The sequence below is a fragment of the Ooceraea biroi genome, chromosome 6 (assembly GCF_003672135.1).
Source record: "Ooceraea biroi isolate clonal line C1 chromosome 6, Obir_v5.4, whole genome shotgun sequence".
In the NCBI taxonomy this organism is placed as follows: domain Eukaryota; kingdom Metazoa; phylum Arthropoda; class Insecta; order Hymenoptera; family Formicidae; genus Ooceraea; species Ooceraea biroi.
Genome location: NC_039511.1, coordinates 2,970,338 through 2,987,321, shown reverse-complemented (window position 1 = coordinate 2,987,321; position 16,984 = coordinate 2,970,338). Strand labels below are relative to the sequence as shown.

At 36.4% G+C, this 16,984-nt stretch overlaps 2 protein-coding genes across 4 annotated transcripts; both read right to left on the bottom strand.

Annotated features, from left to right (window-relative positions):
* Positions 1–246: 246 nt before the first annotated feature.
* Positions 247–4,338, bottom strand: LOC105287307 (golgin subfamily A member 6-like protein 7). The gene is made up of 5 exons (XM_026970264.1): positions 4,028–4,338; positions 2,504–3,903; positions 1,420–1,615; positions 597–1,337; positions 247–451 (listed from the first exon to the last, which is right to left on the bottom strand). Exons 3-5 carry the CDS (start codon positions 1,579–1,581, stop codon positions 356–358), a joined length of 999 nt encoding a protein of 332 aa, XP_026826065.1. The 5' UTR covers positions 1,582–1,615; positions 2,504–3,903; positions 4,028–4,338; the 3' UTR covers positions 247–355.
* A 2,444-nt stretch (positions 4,339–6,782) lies between these two features.
* LOC105281857 (vitamin K-dependent gamma-carboxylase) lies at positions 6,783–13,994 on the bottom strand. Of its 3 annotated transcripts, none has more exons than XM_011343391.3 (11): positions 13,839–13,994; positions 12,298–12,561; positions 10,511–10,832; positions 10,042–10,224; positions 9,733–9,896; positions 9,416–9,646; positions 9,097–9,350; positions 8,777–8,977; positions 8,415–8,653; positions 8,004–8,318; positions 7,509–7,668 (listed from the first exon to the last, which is right to left on the bottom strand). In XM_011343391.3, exons 2-11 carry the CDS (start codon positions 12,539–12,541, stop codon positions 7,509–7,511), a joined length of 2,313 nt encoding a protein of 770 aa, XP_011341693.1. In that variant the 5' UTR covers positions 12,542–12,561; positions 13,839–13,994. The 3 variants fall into 3 exon arrangements, with proteins under 3 accessions (XP_026826064.1, XP_011341693.1, XP_011341692.1); XM_011343390.3 differs by having other exon boundaries at positions 12,298–12,558; XM_026970263.1 differs by lacking the exon at positions 13,839–13,994 and having other exon boundaries at positions 6,783–7,668; positions 12,298–12,541.
* Between the last annotated feature and the right edge of the window lie 2,990 nt (positions 13,995–16,984).

Sequence of the window (16,984 nt, the reverse complement as noted above, 5' to 3'; positions counted from 1 at the left end):
CAGCTAGATTTGCATTTCATCCCACTGTGCGTCGGTTGCTACACGCAGCTTATGTTATTATTATTTACAATTATAAATTTACCTTCCAAGAGCTTTACTTAGCGCTTCAAGTGCATATATTATAGTATCATTTTATATAAAGAAATTTGCGTTAATCATAAAAACAATAAGATATAAGTATGAAGTATGTATGTATGTGTGTTGTTCAACTGTGTTGAGCCATTACCATCTAAATAGGAGAAAGTGTACAGAAACGAAAGAAGTTTATTTTATAGGGTATGTATTTACAGCGTATACTACAATCTGCGTTCTTTTTTAATTATCACAATCAAAAGAAATTATCGCAACGAAAAGATTAAAACGGCCATAACGGGCTTCTGGTCTTGTTTATAAAAGTGAGCTCATCTTTCAAGACGCTTACTACCTCTTCAAGTGCACAGATAGTATCATCCTATATAAAGAAATGCGTTAATCATAAAAACAATAAAATATAAGCATGAAGTGTGCGCGCGCGCGCGTGTTATTGTTGTATCTCGTTTTAAATTACAACGACACATGTAAATCAGACCAAATTAAGAAAAAAGTTTCACACTTACTTTGTGTACAATTCTCTTCTTTGCATCCTCATGTTGCTTCCGTTCATCTATAAGTTGCTTTTCTATGCTACGTTTCTCGTCGAGCAATTGTTCACAACGTTTTTGGAGCTTTTGATTGCCGCCCGTCAAATGTTTCTTGTAAGCATTGGAAAGCCTCTCGCAAGAAGAGTAAAGTTCCTCCGACCTCTGCATATCGCGCATATGTCTCTCTTCCTTTAAACGAATATTTTCTTCTTCCAACAGTTTTTTCTCCTTCAACAATTGATTACTCTGCTTATCGAGCATTTCTTTCTCTTGCTTTAAATTAATAGTTTTTTTTTCCAACAATTTCTTCTTCATTTGCAATTTCTCATACTGCTTATAGAACATGTATTTTTCTTGTTTTAAACTAGCCCTTTCTTTTTCTATCAGTTTCTTCTCCTCCAACAATTGATGACGCATATCGCATATTTGTTTCTCTAGCTGTAAACTAAAAGTTTCCTCTTTCAACAGTTTCTTCTCCATCAACAATTGATCACTCTGCTCGTCGAGCATTTCTTTCTCTTGCTTTAAACTATTCTTGTCTTTTTCCAATAGTTTCATCTCCTTCAACAATTGATCACTCTGCTCTTCGAGCATTTCCTTCTCTTGTTTTAAACTAGTCTTTTCTTCTTCCAATAGTTCCTTCTCCTTCAACAATTGATCACTCTGATTGTCCAAGTTTTCCTCTTGTTCTTTAAGTAATATTATTTCTTTAAAATCCTATAACAGAGAGTGTTTATAAATTTTTTCCACTTCAAAGCAAATAATTAAATGACACAGAGTAAAATTACGATGTACATACAGATAACGTGCTTTTCTGTTGAATATACGAAGTTAACAAGGAAGCGTCAACTTCGTCTGCTGAATCCTCGTCTATTATGACAAAAGAGGCCGAGCTATCGGTATCGTCACTAACATCACTAACATTAACATTCTGGATTGAAGCCATATCTTGGTGGTCCATTTAAATTCGTAATAATACAACAGAATTGATAAATCTGCAAAATATTCAAAATTGATTTAATATAAATAATTTGAGGGACAATATAAACAGGGAACACAAGAATATTGCAATATGGATCTAATAAAATATATACAATTTTATATCTTCTAATATTTGTTCTTGTAAAAATATAATTTAAAATAATTTTACAATTATTTGAAATAATCGAGGGATCATTCTAGAGTGATACTTTCAAACAATCGATCGTTTTTAGTTTATCGAAAAAAAAATATATATATATATATATATTTATAATGTACTATTACGTTTTGGTAAAGAATTCCAAATATTTCGGCTTTTATAGTTGCTTTTGTGAAGCGTGCTTCGCGTAACTGTGAACTACGAGCCAAAGTTTCGAGATCCTAACACTACCTGACTCCTTTTTATACCTGTTCCAATTGTTCGTAGTATCTCTTTTTGAAACCTTTGTGCTTACACAAGTAAGAAAGCAAGAAAACAAGCTGAAGACAAGAAAGGAAAGGAGGCAAAAAGTAAAAAGAATGCAACATCGATTACTCCGCAAAAAGCAAAGTTAACTAATAAATTAATGAAGGATCTGTCAAATTATTAGCTTAGCTATACCGATACCCAGATTTGGTTGAAGATATTAAAAAAGCAATTTAGACTATATGTTGCCATAGAATCTCGACCGACAAGGAGCTCCAACATTTATACTGCCCGTCAGGGGAAAAATCTTGGTACGAATAGCATAAAAATGAGGCTGCAGCATCATTTGTCATTAGACAATTAGACAATCAGTATTTACCTCCTCCCCTTTGACGACGAAGAGAGAGAAAGTAAGAGATTAAAGATGTTGGAGGGATCAAATTATTAACATAACTCAAAATACAAAAAAATATAAATTACAAAAAGTTATACTTACTATTATAACAAAAACTTCTTCTTACAGTTGTGAATCTCTATCTTTGTATTTTCACTTTGTATCCGTTTTGTCTGTTATGTCAAGCCACACGTCTGCACACCACAGCATCATCCTCTGCACTCCGAAGCTCTTCTCTGTCTCAGAAGCATAACCTGCCTAACGGTGCATCATTCTTGCTTAAAAAGCGCAAACTAAGGGAGAAAATCGCATAGCTACCTATCCAGAGCTACGTTGCAAAACTGTGAAAAAGTCGCAATGTGATTGGACGGTACACCTTTCCTTGTCACACCGCATATTTTCTTTTCATATATCTCTTTCCTTTCTTTTTCACTACCACCAAAAATACAATATAATACAGTGAGCGTTGTATAATAACAAGAAAGAAAAATTTTATTTAATCCATCGGTAAATCATCGGTAAAACTAGGGATATGAAAATTCCTTATTGCAAGCAGTATTATTCAGCAATGAAAATTCTTCGATTTTCATTAAGTTATATTATAAATCGAAGCAAAACATGTTGCATTTATAAATAAACAAATATACAAAAATGAAATGAAAAAACGAAGGAAAGAAAAGGAAAATGTAGAATTAAATAAATGATTGATCATATAAAATGCTACAAAAGCAGATAAGCAAAAAATGATGGTATCAAGTTATATTTGTTATACATATATGGTTTCATATTTGAAGCATATTACAATGATACAAAATAATGTATATGTAATAATGTATATATAATATAACATATAATATGATAATAAAAAAAATTATTAAATTAAAATTCATTATATACCAGATAGCAGAGGTGATCGTTATGAACTCGCAAAGGATTCACCTTTTTGAATTCTTTATGAATTCGTGTAACTTGTTCGAAATGAACTCAAAAAGAATCCTTTCTGACATTTCAGAAAGAATTTCATAAAGGTATAACTTTTCTTACGGAGTAAATCGAAGTTGTTTTGAAAGAAGTCCTTTTTTCTGTTATATACATAAAATACTTTGTAAAAGACGTGATATTTAATGTGCAATAAAAACCAAACATATTTTAATTTACACGTGTATTCCTTACATTCGTTATCTAGAACATCTTTGCGGATTTCATTAAGAAACCAAGAATAAAGTAAGAAGAAGAAACAAAATCATGCAAAATATTAAGGGGAGGATTTGTATTGCATCTTGTGTTGGACAGTCTGAAAAGCTGGATTTTGGGAAGTCTGGAATGTCCATCTTGTGCCATTGTAATATTTGGCACAATTTCTTGCTGTACTCACATTGCTGATGTAACTCTCTTTCTAATCGATGTTTGTCTGACATTAATGAAAGGTTCTCTCGATGGAGACGGACGAGATTACGTTCGTAAACCGAATCGTGCAATCTTAATGGAGAATAACGGTTGACCTACATAAAGAAAAGTTAATCGTAAAAACAGAAGATATAAACATGAAGTGTGTTTTGTATTTCATTTTAAATCGCAACGATATGTATAAATCAGATCAAATTAAAAAACATGTTTTGTACTCACTAAGTTAACAATCGCCTTTTTTATGACTCTGCCTGTTGTCTGTCTAACAAGTTTTGGTCCACGCTATTTTCACATTTCATGTATACTATTTTGGGCATTTGCTCGATTAAATTCCAGAAGAAGTAATTGCTGTCCACCAAATACTTTATGAGTTCATCGTTCCAACACTCCTGAGTATAGCAAAGTTCTGCACGTTGCTTAACGAACATTTCCCTCTCTTGCTTTATGCTAATCTTATCTTCTTCCAATAGTTTCTTCTCCTTCAAAAATTGATTACTCTGCATGTCCAAGTTTTTCTCTCGTTCTTTAAGTAATGCTATTTCTTTCTCCAATTCTTCCATCCGTTGATGCAGGAGTTCTTCCTGCTCCTTTAATTTTTGTTCCTCCTGTTTGATGTGTTCTAATTTCCCCAATATTTGCGATTTCTCGTGAGTAATATTTTCGATTTTGCCATGTTATCAAGGTTTGTCTGTCTGCGATATCTGTGATAATATTCATTTGCTCATTTGAAAATTGTTCGCAATAATTGCGCAATAGTTTGATAGACTTCTTCAACCTCACATATGAATTATGAGCCGTGTCACGTGTCGTGAGTGAATCCTTAATATGTTTAAACTCGTGTTGTATCGAAGTAAATAGATCTGTTTGCTTTAACAAACACTTGGTTAAGTCATCTACCATTACATTATAGCGTTTCACATTTTCTATAAATACATTTTGTTTTGCCTCGGATATTGGATCCGATAAATCACACATTGAAACGGGTATAGCAACCTGTAAAATATATTACATCTACATAATTCAATTTCTTTTAAATTAGGTAGTTAAAAAATTTATGCTATTAAATATAAACTCATTTACAGAAACGTATGGTCTCTAATTTTTGCTTAAGTATATCAATCTTTTCTTTCAAGAGAGTAAATTCATCCTTTTCGGAACACATGTTTAAGGGTTCCGAATTTTTTTTGTTTTCTGCAGAAGTTGGATCCTCGTCTAAAACGATGAAAAAGGATGAGCTGTCGTCGTCACTACATTATTCATTTCAGCAGTATTGTCTTCTTCAGGTTGTTTATTTGTAATTAAACTCATATTTTGATCAAACCAATACTTGTAATTAAACGCATAATACAAAAGAATTGATAAAAAAAATGGAAAATATGTAAAATTGATTTTGTATAAATAATTTTAAAGACTATATAAATAGGGAACACAAGAATATTGCAATATGGATCTAATAAATTATACACAATTTCATATAATATTCGTTCTTGTAAAAAATTTAAAATACTTTTACAATTATGTTAAATGATTAATTATTTTTATTACTTCTTGCTTATAATATCAATAACATGAATAAAAATTATATATATAAAATTGATTCTATGATTCTTTATGATTCTTCATGCACTCATGCATAATGAAAGAAACAAAGAACAAGAAATTAGCATAGGGAATTAGAAACAAAATATTACGAATAAGTTATAAGTCGATTCACAATAAAAGGAATAGAGAATAAGATATAAGAGTGTTTTAAAATTTTGAAAACAAGATGTGTTTCTTATAAGTAATAAATGTTTAAAATGGATAATCAATTGATAATCTTACTAGTGACTTTAAATATGTTGTTAAATGTCGCCTTAATAGGTATTAACACACACGTTAAAAGGAATAGAATTGCAACGGTGTTCCACATCCTATTTCCTTCTTTCTTTGTAACTGTATTTGTAAAAGCATGGCTTTTCATAGGTTAAAATGTAATTCTCTATTGCTAATTCTGTTTCATGACTTATTCTTTAATATTTCTAAATAATAAATTACTTTTCCTTTTTTTTGCATCCTTTATATAATACAATATAACGAACTTAAAGAAGAGAGACACAGAGAGAGAGAGAGAGAGAGAGAGAGAGAGGGAGAGAAACAGAAAAGAAGAGATTAAAGATGTTGGTAGGACCAAATTATTATCATAACTTAAAATTCGAAAAATTTGTGCTTACTATTACAGCAAAAGCTTCTGCTTGCAGTTGTGGATACAGTCCGTAGCTTTGTATTTTCACTTTGTACCTCCTTTGTCTTTTATGTTATGTTGCACGCCACAGTATCATCCTCTGCAATGGGTTTTGAAGAAATGAACTACAGAAAGGCATCGTCCTTGCTTAAGGAGCGTATATTAAAGAAGGAAACCGCATAGTAACCAATCCAACCAAGGTTACGTTCCAAAACTGCGGAAAAGCTAGAATATGATTGACCGGTGCGGTTTCCCTTGTCACGCCGCAACATTTTCTTTTCATACCTCTTTTCTTTCTTTTTCTATTCCTTTCTTCTTTTACGACACCACCAGTGAGCATTGAATTATCAAGAAAGAAAAATTTTAATTAGATTTAATCCAACGTTAAATCGTGCTACATAAAACTAGGGATGTATTGAAAATTCCTTATTGCGAACAGTATTATTCAGGAACGAAAATTCTTCCGATCTATTAAATTAGACAATATGAAAATGATAATTGTCTATTTCGACATTGAGTTGTTGTATTTGAAAAGAAAAACTACCTTTTGCACGTTGTTGAATTGTACTACTATATACTCACTTTTAATCGAAGATGATGGAATTTCTCGGAATTAATAGAAAAAGTAAAATAATCGGTATATGAATTATAGAAATGAAAGAGCCTGTATCTTGACAACCCGGTATTCAGAACGAAACGACAGATTTGCCATTTTATAGGCGCGAATTAGCACAAAGAATATTCGTTCTACAGATGTTTAATGACTAAGTAACAGATTATCATTCTGTAAACGTTCTATAAATGACAAGTTATCTACTTTAACAAACTAATCTGAAAAAAATAAAATTGATTAAGATTCAGCAAAGAACAATGAGATGTCTAAAAAGGTTCGACAAGAGACAAACCTGATCTGATAAACCAATGATGAACTAATATAAAATACTTAATAATAAATTACAACATACAATCACATTAATTTACTTGAAACTTTATATTTTATTACATATATAAAAATAATAAAAATAATTTCTATTATACTATACTCATTTTTCTATCATAACAACGTATACTGCTCGTATGTCGTATATACATATATATAAATATAAATGTGTACAAATAGTCTTCTTTTATAATATTCTTTTAACAATTGATTAGATTACTTTAATTGATTGTAACTTTATTTAGCGTAACATATATCATATCGTAACATATGCTACTGCTTTTATACAGTATGTGTCTAACGTGTATGTACGGAATGCATATTCAACGTAAATTTGTTCAATAAAAAGTTTCGTTCAAGAATCATCGAGTTCTGTCTCATTACCAAACTCTCTTGGCTATATATATATATATAATAAAATCTAAGTTAATTGAATTAGAATAAAAATCATTTTGTCAGAAAGTGCTAAACTTAAGGATATTAACAAGAGATAAAAAAGCCACGCAAGCTTTTTCACTAATCCTCATGAACACTTATTATTTGTTAATGCGCACTCGTCGTATCATGGAGACGTCGTATACCAAATTAAAAAAGGCGTTTGCTATGTGAGTAAATGCCCGCGTCCACGCAATAATTTTATGATCAATCTCCTTTAGAAGAGACAGCGAGTCTTCTACCGCCGGCGGCGATGGCATTCTAAAAAATAAATATATGTTAGAGAGAAATGTATAATTTTTAAGACGAATCGGTTTGAGTTCTAAGATTTATAATTTAACGATACATGGAAATTTAATATTTTTATTTGCATTATCTTGTTCTAATTATTAATAACAATTAATAACAATTATTAACAAAGTAATATGCAAAAATATCAAGTAAAAAGTATTGTACGGTCTGCTGATCCAGAAAGCATAAAATTTTTTGTCTTAATCAATGACATCCTGAACATTTCATAAGTTACATTAAAAAACCTGAATTAAAAATGCATTTTTACATATGGCTTTTAATTCGAAAGATTTACGAAGTGTTACCTTTCGCTATCCAATTGCTGCTTCGTTTGATTAGTGTAGGTGTACATATAGCATGCCGGATAAGAGCTCGTAGTTTTGACTCGATGAAACATTCCCGTTCTCACAGATGTCGACCTTCTCTTCAGCACAGTAATCGCATCTGGTGATTCCTCATCACTGTAAGTTATCGTACCCTCCAGCACGGTCAAAGAGACGTTTGTGAAGTCGGTAGATATGTAGTTCTCCAGATACATTTCCGGAAAATCGGCCACGAACAACACGTCCGTATAATTTGACCAGGTATAAACGTGCTTTTGTATTTCATCCATTTTATATCTGAAGAAAGACAATATAATTTATCAAGGAGATAAATAGTGAAATAACTAATAAAATTCATCGTAACTCGTTAATGTAATCACAAAGTGGACACACCGATATGAATTATACTGCGTGAGCAATGGCATAAGGAACGAAACAGGTTTAAGGGGATGCCAGTCGACCGTCAACGTGTCGACGTTTGGATTATATACTCTCTGCTGAAATCGTCCGTTTAGCGAACACCACACGTCCATGTAAATGCTCAAGTTCGTAGACAGCTTCATCCATTTCTCCTTATCTTCGAACTGTTGATCGGTACTAAGTGCTTCCTCTCTTCGACGCATCAGATTATTCTAAAATTCAAACGTGTTAAATTCAGTATTTTATTAATATGACAAATGATGCGTAACGATGATTCAAGAAAGCGAAAAATAATTGCCGAAAATTTCGGTCAAATTTTAGCGAATGCTACAAACCCTCAAGCATTGCGAATACTGCATCGCCATGTCCCCATGCTTTGTCCATCGATCTCCTTGTACCCACGCTTCCGGATCCAAATAGCGAATATCGTTGTTCTCGTTGTCGTGCACTTTGATGACTACGAGTATAGTGTCCCAGGCATGGACCATCATATCCCAGGAATAACCATACATACCAGGTACCCAATTATTGTAGCCCTTAGAGATGTTCCATTTTTATTAACAAACGGTATATTTAAAGAGAACATATATTTTATATTTTATGATATTTTATCTATCAGAAAAATGTACAAAATTCAATATTTATTAAAATGTACCTTTGTTATAAAATGCGAAAATGGTAGGAAAAACTGTAGAGCAATATGGCACAGTAGCAAGGATGCCACGAACTTCTGTCGTTTCGTAACTTTTGGTGGTTGCTGAGTTCCCCGAATGTTCTTGCAAGCGCTGGCTTTCTTCTCATTGGACTTTATTGGATTTTTACGTGACTGCGTAATCTCCTCGTTGATTTCTTTTTTAGATCTCGATTTAAGAAAATAATTTTGGTCTACTCTTTTCCTCGTTGTTTTCTCTGGAGTTGCAAATACTTTAGAGGCTGCGTTAAAGCGCATCGCTGCGAATAAATTGATTATTTACCTTTGTGCGTCGTTTCATTCTGTGAAGTTTCGTTTGAAGGCAACACGGAGTACTCGGACCCCGAAGATTCATTTACCTGACTATCAGTCTTTTTCACGTTATTTGCATCGATTAAGTCTATGTTAGCCGGTGAAGTCTTTCGCAGCCAGTTAAAATACGATCCTAATCTACGTGGCCAGTCTACACGACAAAACAGTGGCATTGTCGCCAGACACACGTATGGGAACATCCCTGAAACATATTTTTATCGCAGTCTTATTTCTCCGTGTTTTGTATAAATGTTAACGTAAGAAAAGAATAAGGTTTATGCCGGTTACCTATACGAAACAGTCTCGAGTTCATTAAGTGAAAAGCTGTGCAGAACACCATGGCTGGTATTCGTGTTTTCTCAAGCAGCATCCAAAATCCGACGGATAAATCAAAGATGAAACCGAACCAGTGGACGATCAGAAAATCGGTCTGCTCGGTTGTCAGAAATATTCTGAAAAAAGCATTCATTTCTTATCTAAACAAGTTAATTAAGAACAAAAAATATCTCTCTTATCTTACGCAACGTATTTCTCGTATTCGCTGATCTGCTTATACATCTTTTCGCCTTCGTTTCAAAAGACGCGAGTGCCACTTACTTGAACAGATGGAAAACCCAGTGTGTAGACAGATTCGTCATTGAGTAACCTTCGAGCCATTCTCTGCCGGATTTCTTCAAACCGGCCAGGAAGTAAAGTGCAAAAAATTGAAATTTTAGAATGAAGTAATTCCAGTATGGCACGGAGTCTCCAGTTTGCCTCGCATTGCTAGCATCCAACGCGCTGCAAGACAGTTAGAACGTTACTTAATTGGATTCTCAAAATTAAACAAATTAAGAACGGAGAAGTAATGATTCTAGGTCGGTGCATAAGTATTTGCCGATTTTGCAATTTTCCTTTCTTGAAATGAAATAATCGATAAATTAGGCAAAGTATTTTCTCGTTTTCTATTACTTTTTCCCATCTTTTCGGCAACTAAATCCGAATATCACGCCGAAAGAAGAAATCATCTTTTGAGGCGATTCATTGACATCGGTAAGAACTTATGCGATATGCACCTAATACTTACAAGTATTTGTTCGCTTGCGTTCCCCAGAACAGGGTAGCCACAATGCCGTACAGATAGGTGTGATTGTTCCAATAGCTCTTGTCCAGGAGGAATATGTACCAGTAGGGCAGCACGAAGCAGGCACAGGCGATCTTGAAATGCAGACCGAGCGCGATTCCAAAGGCACCCATCCACATCACCGCGTATATCATTATCATCCATGGTAGCGGCGGAGGTTTCATCCCGTGGATCAATGGAAAGTGACAATCCCATGGGTCCCCCCATTTTATGTCGACGTCTGCCAGTCCTCTCTCCTCGACGACGTCTATCACCATGCACAACCCTGAGGAGATGCAAAATTATCATTAAATTTTCGAGATACGTTACTAAAATTGGATAAAGTAAATAAAAGGAGCTTGCAATTTTTTTATACATAATTTAAGTTACTGGATGGTGTGATAAAATATTTGTTCCTAATCTGAGAGAGAGAAATGGAAACTGTTTTCTTATCTAGTATTTACTTATCAAATTGTTTTACAAAGTATTTACGTATCAAAATGCAGTTGCCACAAATATTATTTAAGATAAAACTGACGGCGAATAATGAACTTTTTCTACAGACGACGGTAAAATCACGGTCGTGTCTTCGTTGAAACAAATCGTCTTGGCTGGAGCCATTAATCCTCATAACTGCTTTAATAGGTCTTAAATTGTGTCTAGTTCTTACGATTCAAATTCTTCACTTCATTTATGAAGTATTGCGGTGGGTAGGGCCAATGCCAAGATGTATACACCAATATATGACATGAGTACAAATTAAATACTTCTTTCATCATTAAAACGAAATCTGTCGAAATTCAATCAAATTTGGAAGAATCTATCAAATATATCTCCGATTGCTAAAGGAAGATGCTGGCACGAGGAGAACGCTGATGTTAACATCAGCAAAAATCGGATCGCGTCTCGACAGACGGCGCAATCATGCGTTCATTCAATGAGAATACATCACGCGTGCCGAGCACGACAAACTTTCCACCTGCGATTGTAAAACGACGCGGAAATCGCTCCTCTTCGGAATCAAGTCTGTGTTTAGCACTGAATCTAAGCATTTCTACGCGGTTAGATCCCTATCCCGTAACGCAAAAGTTGTCTGCGTCGAAGTTCGAAGAGTCCATCTGCTGATAAATGCGCGGCCTCTGCGCTCAAGCACGTAATAGAAGAAGATGCAGGAATGAAAAGATACAAACGACAGCAAAGGGTAGATTCGCGGAAAAGAACGGGCAGGAAAAATCTATAGCAAGTCACGGCGGAGGGTTGTATCGTCATTCGCAAGGTTGAAATGCGATAAATTATCGCGCTCGACTTTCTCTTCTGACCTTCCGACCTATCGACTGCTGACAGGACGGTAGCAACAACCAGGGAAGAATGAGCTTATCCCCCTGAGCCACAAAGTGACGAACTTAATTCCGCAACGCGCCCTCGCGCGAGCTTCTGGTCTCTCGCTTGAACGATCGACGCCGATATAGTTTCATGATTGTTTTGTTCCAATGATTTCTAAATAATGCTCTTTCGGAATTCGGCAGGCACCCCAGGATTCCCTTCAATTGCGTGATATCGGCTATGGGCCAATGCGCTGATTTGTAAAATGTTTTTTCAATGCAAACTTAAAATCACTGATATTAATCATAGATTAATTTCAGTATAATTTTGCAATTAAAATTGTTGAATTTGTGATTCGAATTTATGATTACAGAAATCATTTAATGACATAATTGTTCATTATCGATATTATCGGTATGTAAACTTACCAAATAGGGCTCTCGCCACTCCCAAACTTGCCGGATCGGTCGGACGATAAAGGAATTGAGTAAACTTCTCAAAACTTGACACATCTCCCACTTTGAAACCCAACAGGCGCTCGAAGTTAATATTACACGATTCTTTCAACGACGACCAATATTGAGGCACAGCTCTTGCGGTATTTCTTACGTGTGATCCATTGTGCAACGATGCAGACGTGTTTTTCGATGACTCGTCTTTTTTCCTCCACATACCACCGCTTCCAGTTTCTGCTAACAAATAACATTCTTAATTAATCTTATTTGTAAGTAATTTATAAATTTGTATAATTGAAATTAAGAAAGCACGCTTGAAAAATATTGCTACTACAAAAAATATACGTAAGATATAATCAAAATGATGTTTGCGAAAAATACTGATTACCGAAAAGAAGTCACAGTATGAATGGGCAGAAGAAAGTCGCGCAATAATTAAAGTACTCAGGAACTTTGCGAGTTTCAGGAACGTATAATTAATAAATTAAGAAAAATATATAGAAATAATTATTTTATTTCGATTATACATTCGCACGCGCATTGTAGACGATTCAATTAACGTTTAATAGTATAACAGTAATAGTGGCATAGTTGGTATAGGACAACAATAAAGACGTTAATAAATTTATATATATGTATATAATTACTCCATTTCGATTATATTCGTCAACAGACAATTTATAATAATTAATATACAACAGTTGTAATAATATTTTGCCATTCGTTGCTATAATAGCTCAAGAATTTATTTCAAGCGCGGCGTTCTGCAATTCAGCAGATAGCGTGCAGGATTTAATGATCTCTTGAGGGCGAGGTACGCTTAAGCGCGGCAAACTTTTCCAGGTACTTATTTCTCTTACTCTGTAGCAGGAAGCCAAAGCCGTGCGCGTAATGTATGATGATTGAACGCGTTGTGCTCGGTGCCAATGAGCAAATTGTACTTTCGTCGAAGAGCGACTTTACGCAATACTGAATTTATTCATCAGCAATTGCAATTTTTTCGATCGAAGACGTGCGCGTCTCTATGCTCGAAACATGACAAGTCTTGAATAAAAAATGCGATTTGTTGGCGACTAAAGTGCTGCGCGTGGTCGCGATCGCATTAAAGTGGACGTTAACGGAAGCCGGAAGTTTAAATTGAGAAGCAGAATTCACGGAATTGCATATCAAACGGGGTCTCGAGAAACGCAACTCACGTCGATAAATTATAATCGCGTGCGGTATATTCACAACAAGTTGCATCTTTCGCCGTAACAACGCACGAACAATGAACACTGCACATGAATATCACATTATAATAAATTAATGAATCACTCGACGTCGGATGAATTTAATGCACCGCATTTCGAGAGACCTTGCACAAGCAAGATCATCGTGTGCAAGTGAGGGTATCATCATACACTCGTCACGTGTCTTCCGAGCGTCAAGAAGATCAGGAAAGCCGATGTGATTTCAGGTGATTTCGGGTGGACGGAATTTCAGCGAATAAAAAGGGCGCAAATGGCGAAACGTACCTGACCAAGCTGTCTTCGCGAATGACGGAGATGACAGCAGTGCGAGGAGTCGATCACCGTGGTCGGAAGACAAAGTCCTCGTCTTCGCTCTTGATACCGCCGTGTGGAAGGCCGGTCGGCTTCTGCCTGGAGCAACTGGAGAAGGAAGAGGAGCACTTTGCGCCGGTTGTTCCGAAGGCTCAGAGTAGGAACAGCGTCGCCAGGCAACGTGGCGGAATATTGACCCGCGCCCGCGCAATAATTATACTTCATCGGCACTTCTTCATCCTGCGTCCACTAGAATGTCACCGATAAATATCAGCAGTCTTTTATAAAAGACGAACAACCTATAAAATTCTTTACGTACGTATTGAAATTAAGCACGATGAAGGCGATATGAGCGGATCGAGATCGCGTTCAGATGAACAAAGTTCGTAGAAATTTCATTTCAACTGAATCTTTTGTTGAGCAGCCAGTTATCTTGCCAATCGGCGCTAGGAGGGTCTTTTTGAACATCAAATATGAAATTGAATTAAACGAGATTAATTCAAATGAATTACGGTGCCATGCACGTTCGGCACGTTGTCTATATATAGCTCACATGATTCATGAGATCTCATTAGTGGCGTCTACATTACACCCGCAAGCTATATTTAGTTATATTGTTCTACATACACATGCGTTAACCCGCGCAACAACGTTAAATCGCAGCTTAAGCGATTGCAGTTTCACTGCAGCAGATTGCACGTTTTATTAATTTTGCGTAATTGAAATTCAGATCAATTTCCCTCAAGACAAATAAATCCTCGCAGAATACTCGCGAAATCAAAATCCAATAATCAGCCTCAGTTCAAGGAACCGGTCAAACAATTAAATTAAATTCATCACTTTTTTCTTCGCGATAAAAGTTAACAACTTGGATCAACAATCAGCAAGAGTCTTCTCGCACATAATATTCCTTCGCGTGGTGCACACACGACCGCCCATTGTCATTACCGACGTTACATCAGCGTCAAGCAAACGCGATTGCTCTTCGCGTTGGATGCACCGTGATGCATCGTGATGCGTACCACGACTAAAAGGCAGACGCACGCACCCACGCACGCACAATTGCAACGACAATTCGAACTCGAATTGTTCGCGACGCTCGCGGATCCGCGATAACGATTCTGGCGCTGGGGAGTGGCTGATGAAGCCGAGACCTCCTCGCGGATGCTGTATCTCGAGACGCCGTGTCAGAGTGCACAGACTCTCCGCCAAGAAGGCATCTCCAGCGTTCAGATACGCGACGCGCCTTATCTGCGCTCGTCAATTTTGCTCCGCATAAGAGAACCTGGATTCTTAACGAGGCGATAAATGCGTCTACAGTCTACATTGCGCGTACAAAAAGGACAAAATGTAATCTCTGAAAAATAGAGAAAAGATGTATAAGTTTTCTCAAGAATGCCCAATCTTAGTTTTAATGATGGATAAATGTTTTGGATGAATATAGAATAGAGGAAACTTTCGAGGAAAAATATTAGATCGCAATTTTCAATTATTTCTTGTCTGCAAATGTTTATCCTCGTTCCCTTCCACGTGGCTGACACCTTGACGGATGCAACGTTAGATGCGATGTGCTGCAATAAAATTTGCATGTTGCACGCGGCGAATAAATAAGTGTACGTCGTAAATAATGGCGCTGTCACAATGCACGAGATTATTTAATCGCGCTGCCCCGGAATTGTTGAATCGGCACCGGGAGCCTTTTCGATCTCGCAGCTGGGGCGTTTAATGAATGGACGTCACTTCGCGCGCGCTCGCGTTATGTCCCCAACGGCCGTTTTAGGGCTGTAAAACAAAAGACTGATTTATTTCAGCACGCCCCTCAATCTGTCTCCGCGGACCACTTTCGATTAGTGCTGCCTCTTCAAGTTTCGGCCCTCCAAAACCGCCATCGTCTCGTCACGGATTTCTCACCCTCTTCCTTGGATAATCTGGCTTGATTTGAATGCGTCACAGTTCTTTCGTACATTTTGCCATAATTTTACTAATATTGATGCACATCTTTATTACTACAAACGATCGATTAGCAACAAATTAAATCAATTCTTCGTAAAGTTACCGAAATTAAAGTTATTATGATAAAAGAGCGAAATTGCTTATTACAATTTCAAAATTGTCGGTTAAGAAATTATAGTTGAGAAACAATAGAGACGATATTCTCTAATTATTTACAATGCTTGTAGACTTGCTTGCGTACTGCGAAACGTTAATACATTTTTCATTACAACGCGGTCTCATCCATTCTTATCCTATCTCACTTTTATACTTTTCAAACAATGAATAACCGACACAACAGTTGATTACAGCGGTCGGTCGTTCAAAGCCGACACGTGCAACGTGCGTTAACGACGTCTATCAACTTTAATCGACATTACGATGCAGTTAGCTCGTTCCGCCAACTTTGCGCCGTCCGAAGACAACGCATTACATCAAGAATATTAATCTCGCGATAATTTCGAACAATCAGAAAGACGCAGCGCACGTTTAAATTGACGTGTCACGAGATGATTTTGAGTTTACGGAATAAATCTTCATTAGGCATTCCCGATCGGATGTAATCTTGATTGATCCTCATTCACCCGTAAATTTCCACTCTCGCAGATTCCAGTTGCCAACGTGAAAACGTCCCCATGCGCTATCACCCAGAGAGGGAGATTTTCGCGTGTCAGCACACATCTCGTTCGCGGCCGATGAATCCAGTCCGGTGCATTCGTAAATGGGAAAATTAATACCGGTATTTGTTTATTCCGGCACGAACCGCTCCCCGTATATTTGCCGTGCGTATTTATTTTGGAATCCGAACGGGTGCATACACCTGGAAGCTGAACGCGAGTCTTGCATGAGGAGAGGCCGAGGGAGTCGCGATCACGACGCGCGTATTTGCACAGCTATTTATCATGGTTTATTATTGCCCATTGTCGGTGGAATCGGCGTATGCATTGTTGATGCACGAGAAGGGCCAAGGCGAATCTCTAAAACCGTGTCCGATCGGATTTGCATAGAACGCGGGGCGCGCGCCCGCGGTGCATCCGATTACAGGCCCTATTAATTGCGGTCTTGCATTGTTCTCGTGGCCCGGTTTGCCCGTTTCTCGGATTACAGGGTGTATTCTTCTCCAGGGG

What these genes read in the sequence shown, in the direction of transcription:
- LOC105281857 (XM_011343391.3), bottom strand. Translation starts at nt 12,541, where the DNA reads ATGTGGAGGAAAAAAGACGAGTCATCGAAAAACACGTCTGCATCGTTG. An exon ending in GAATGAAACGACGCACAAAG is followed by an intron (nt 9,351 to 9,415) that starts GTAAATAATCAA and finishes TTGCAACTCCAG; the next exon opens with AGAAAACAACGAGGAAAAGA. An exon ending in AGTATTCGCAATGCTTGAGG is followed by an intron (nt 8,654 to 8,776) that starts GTTTGTAGCATT and finishes TTTGAATTTTAG; the next exon opens with AATAATCTGATGCGTCGAAG.
- LOC105287307 (XM_026970264.1), bottom strand. Translation starts at nt 1,581, where the DNA reads ATGGACCACCAAGATATGGCTTCAATCCAGAATGTTAATGTTAGTGAT. An exon ending in AACAGAAAAGCACGTTATCT is followed by an intron (nt 1,338 to 1,419) that starts GTATGTACATCG and finishes TCTCTGTTATAG; the next exon opens with GATTTTAAAGAAATAATATT. An exon ending in AGAAGAGAATTGTACACAAA is followed by an intron (nt 452 to 596) that starts GTAAGTGTGAAA and finishes TTCTTTATATAG; the next exon opens with GATGATACTATCTGTGCACT.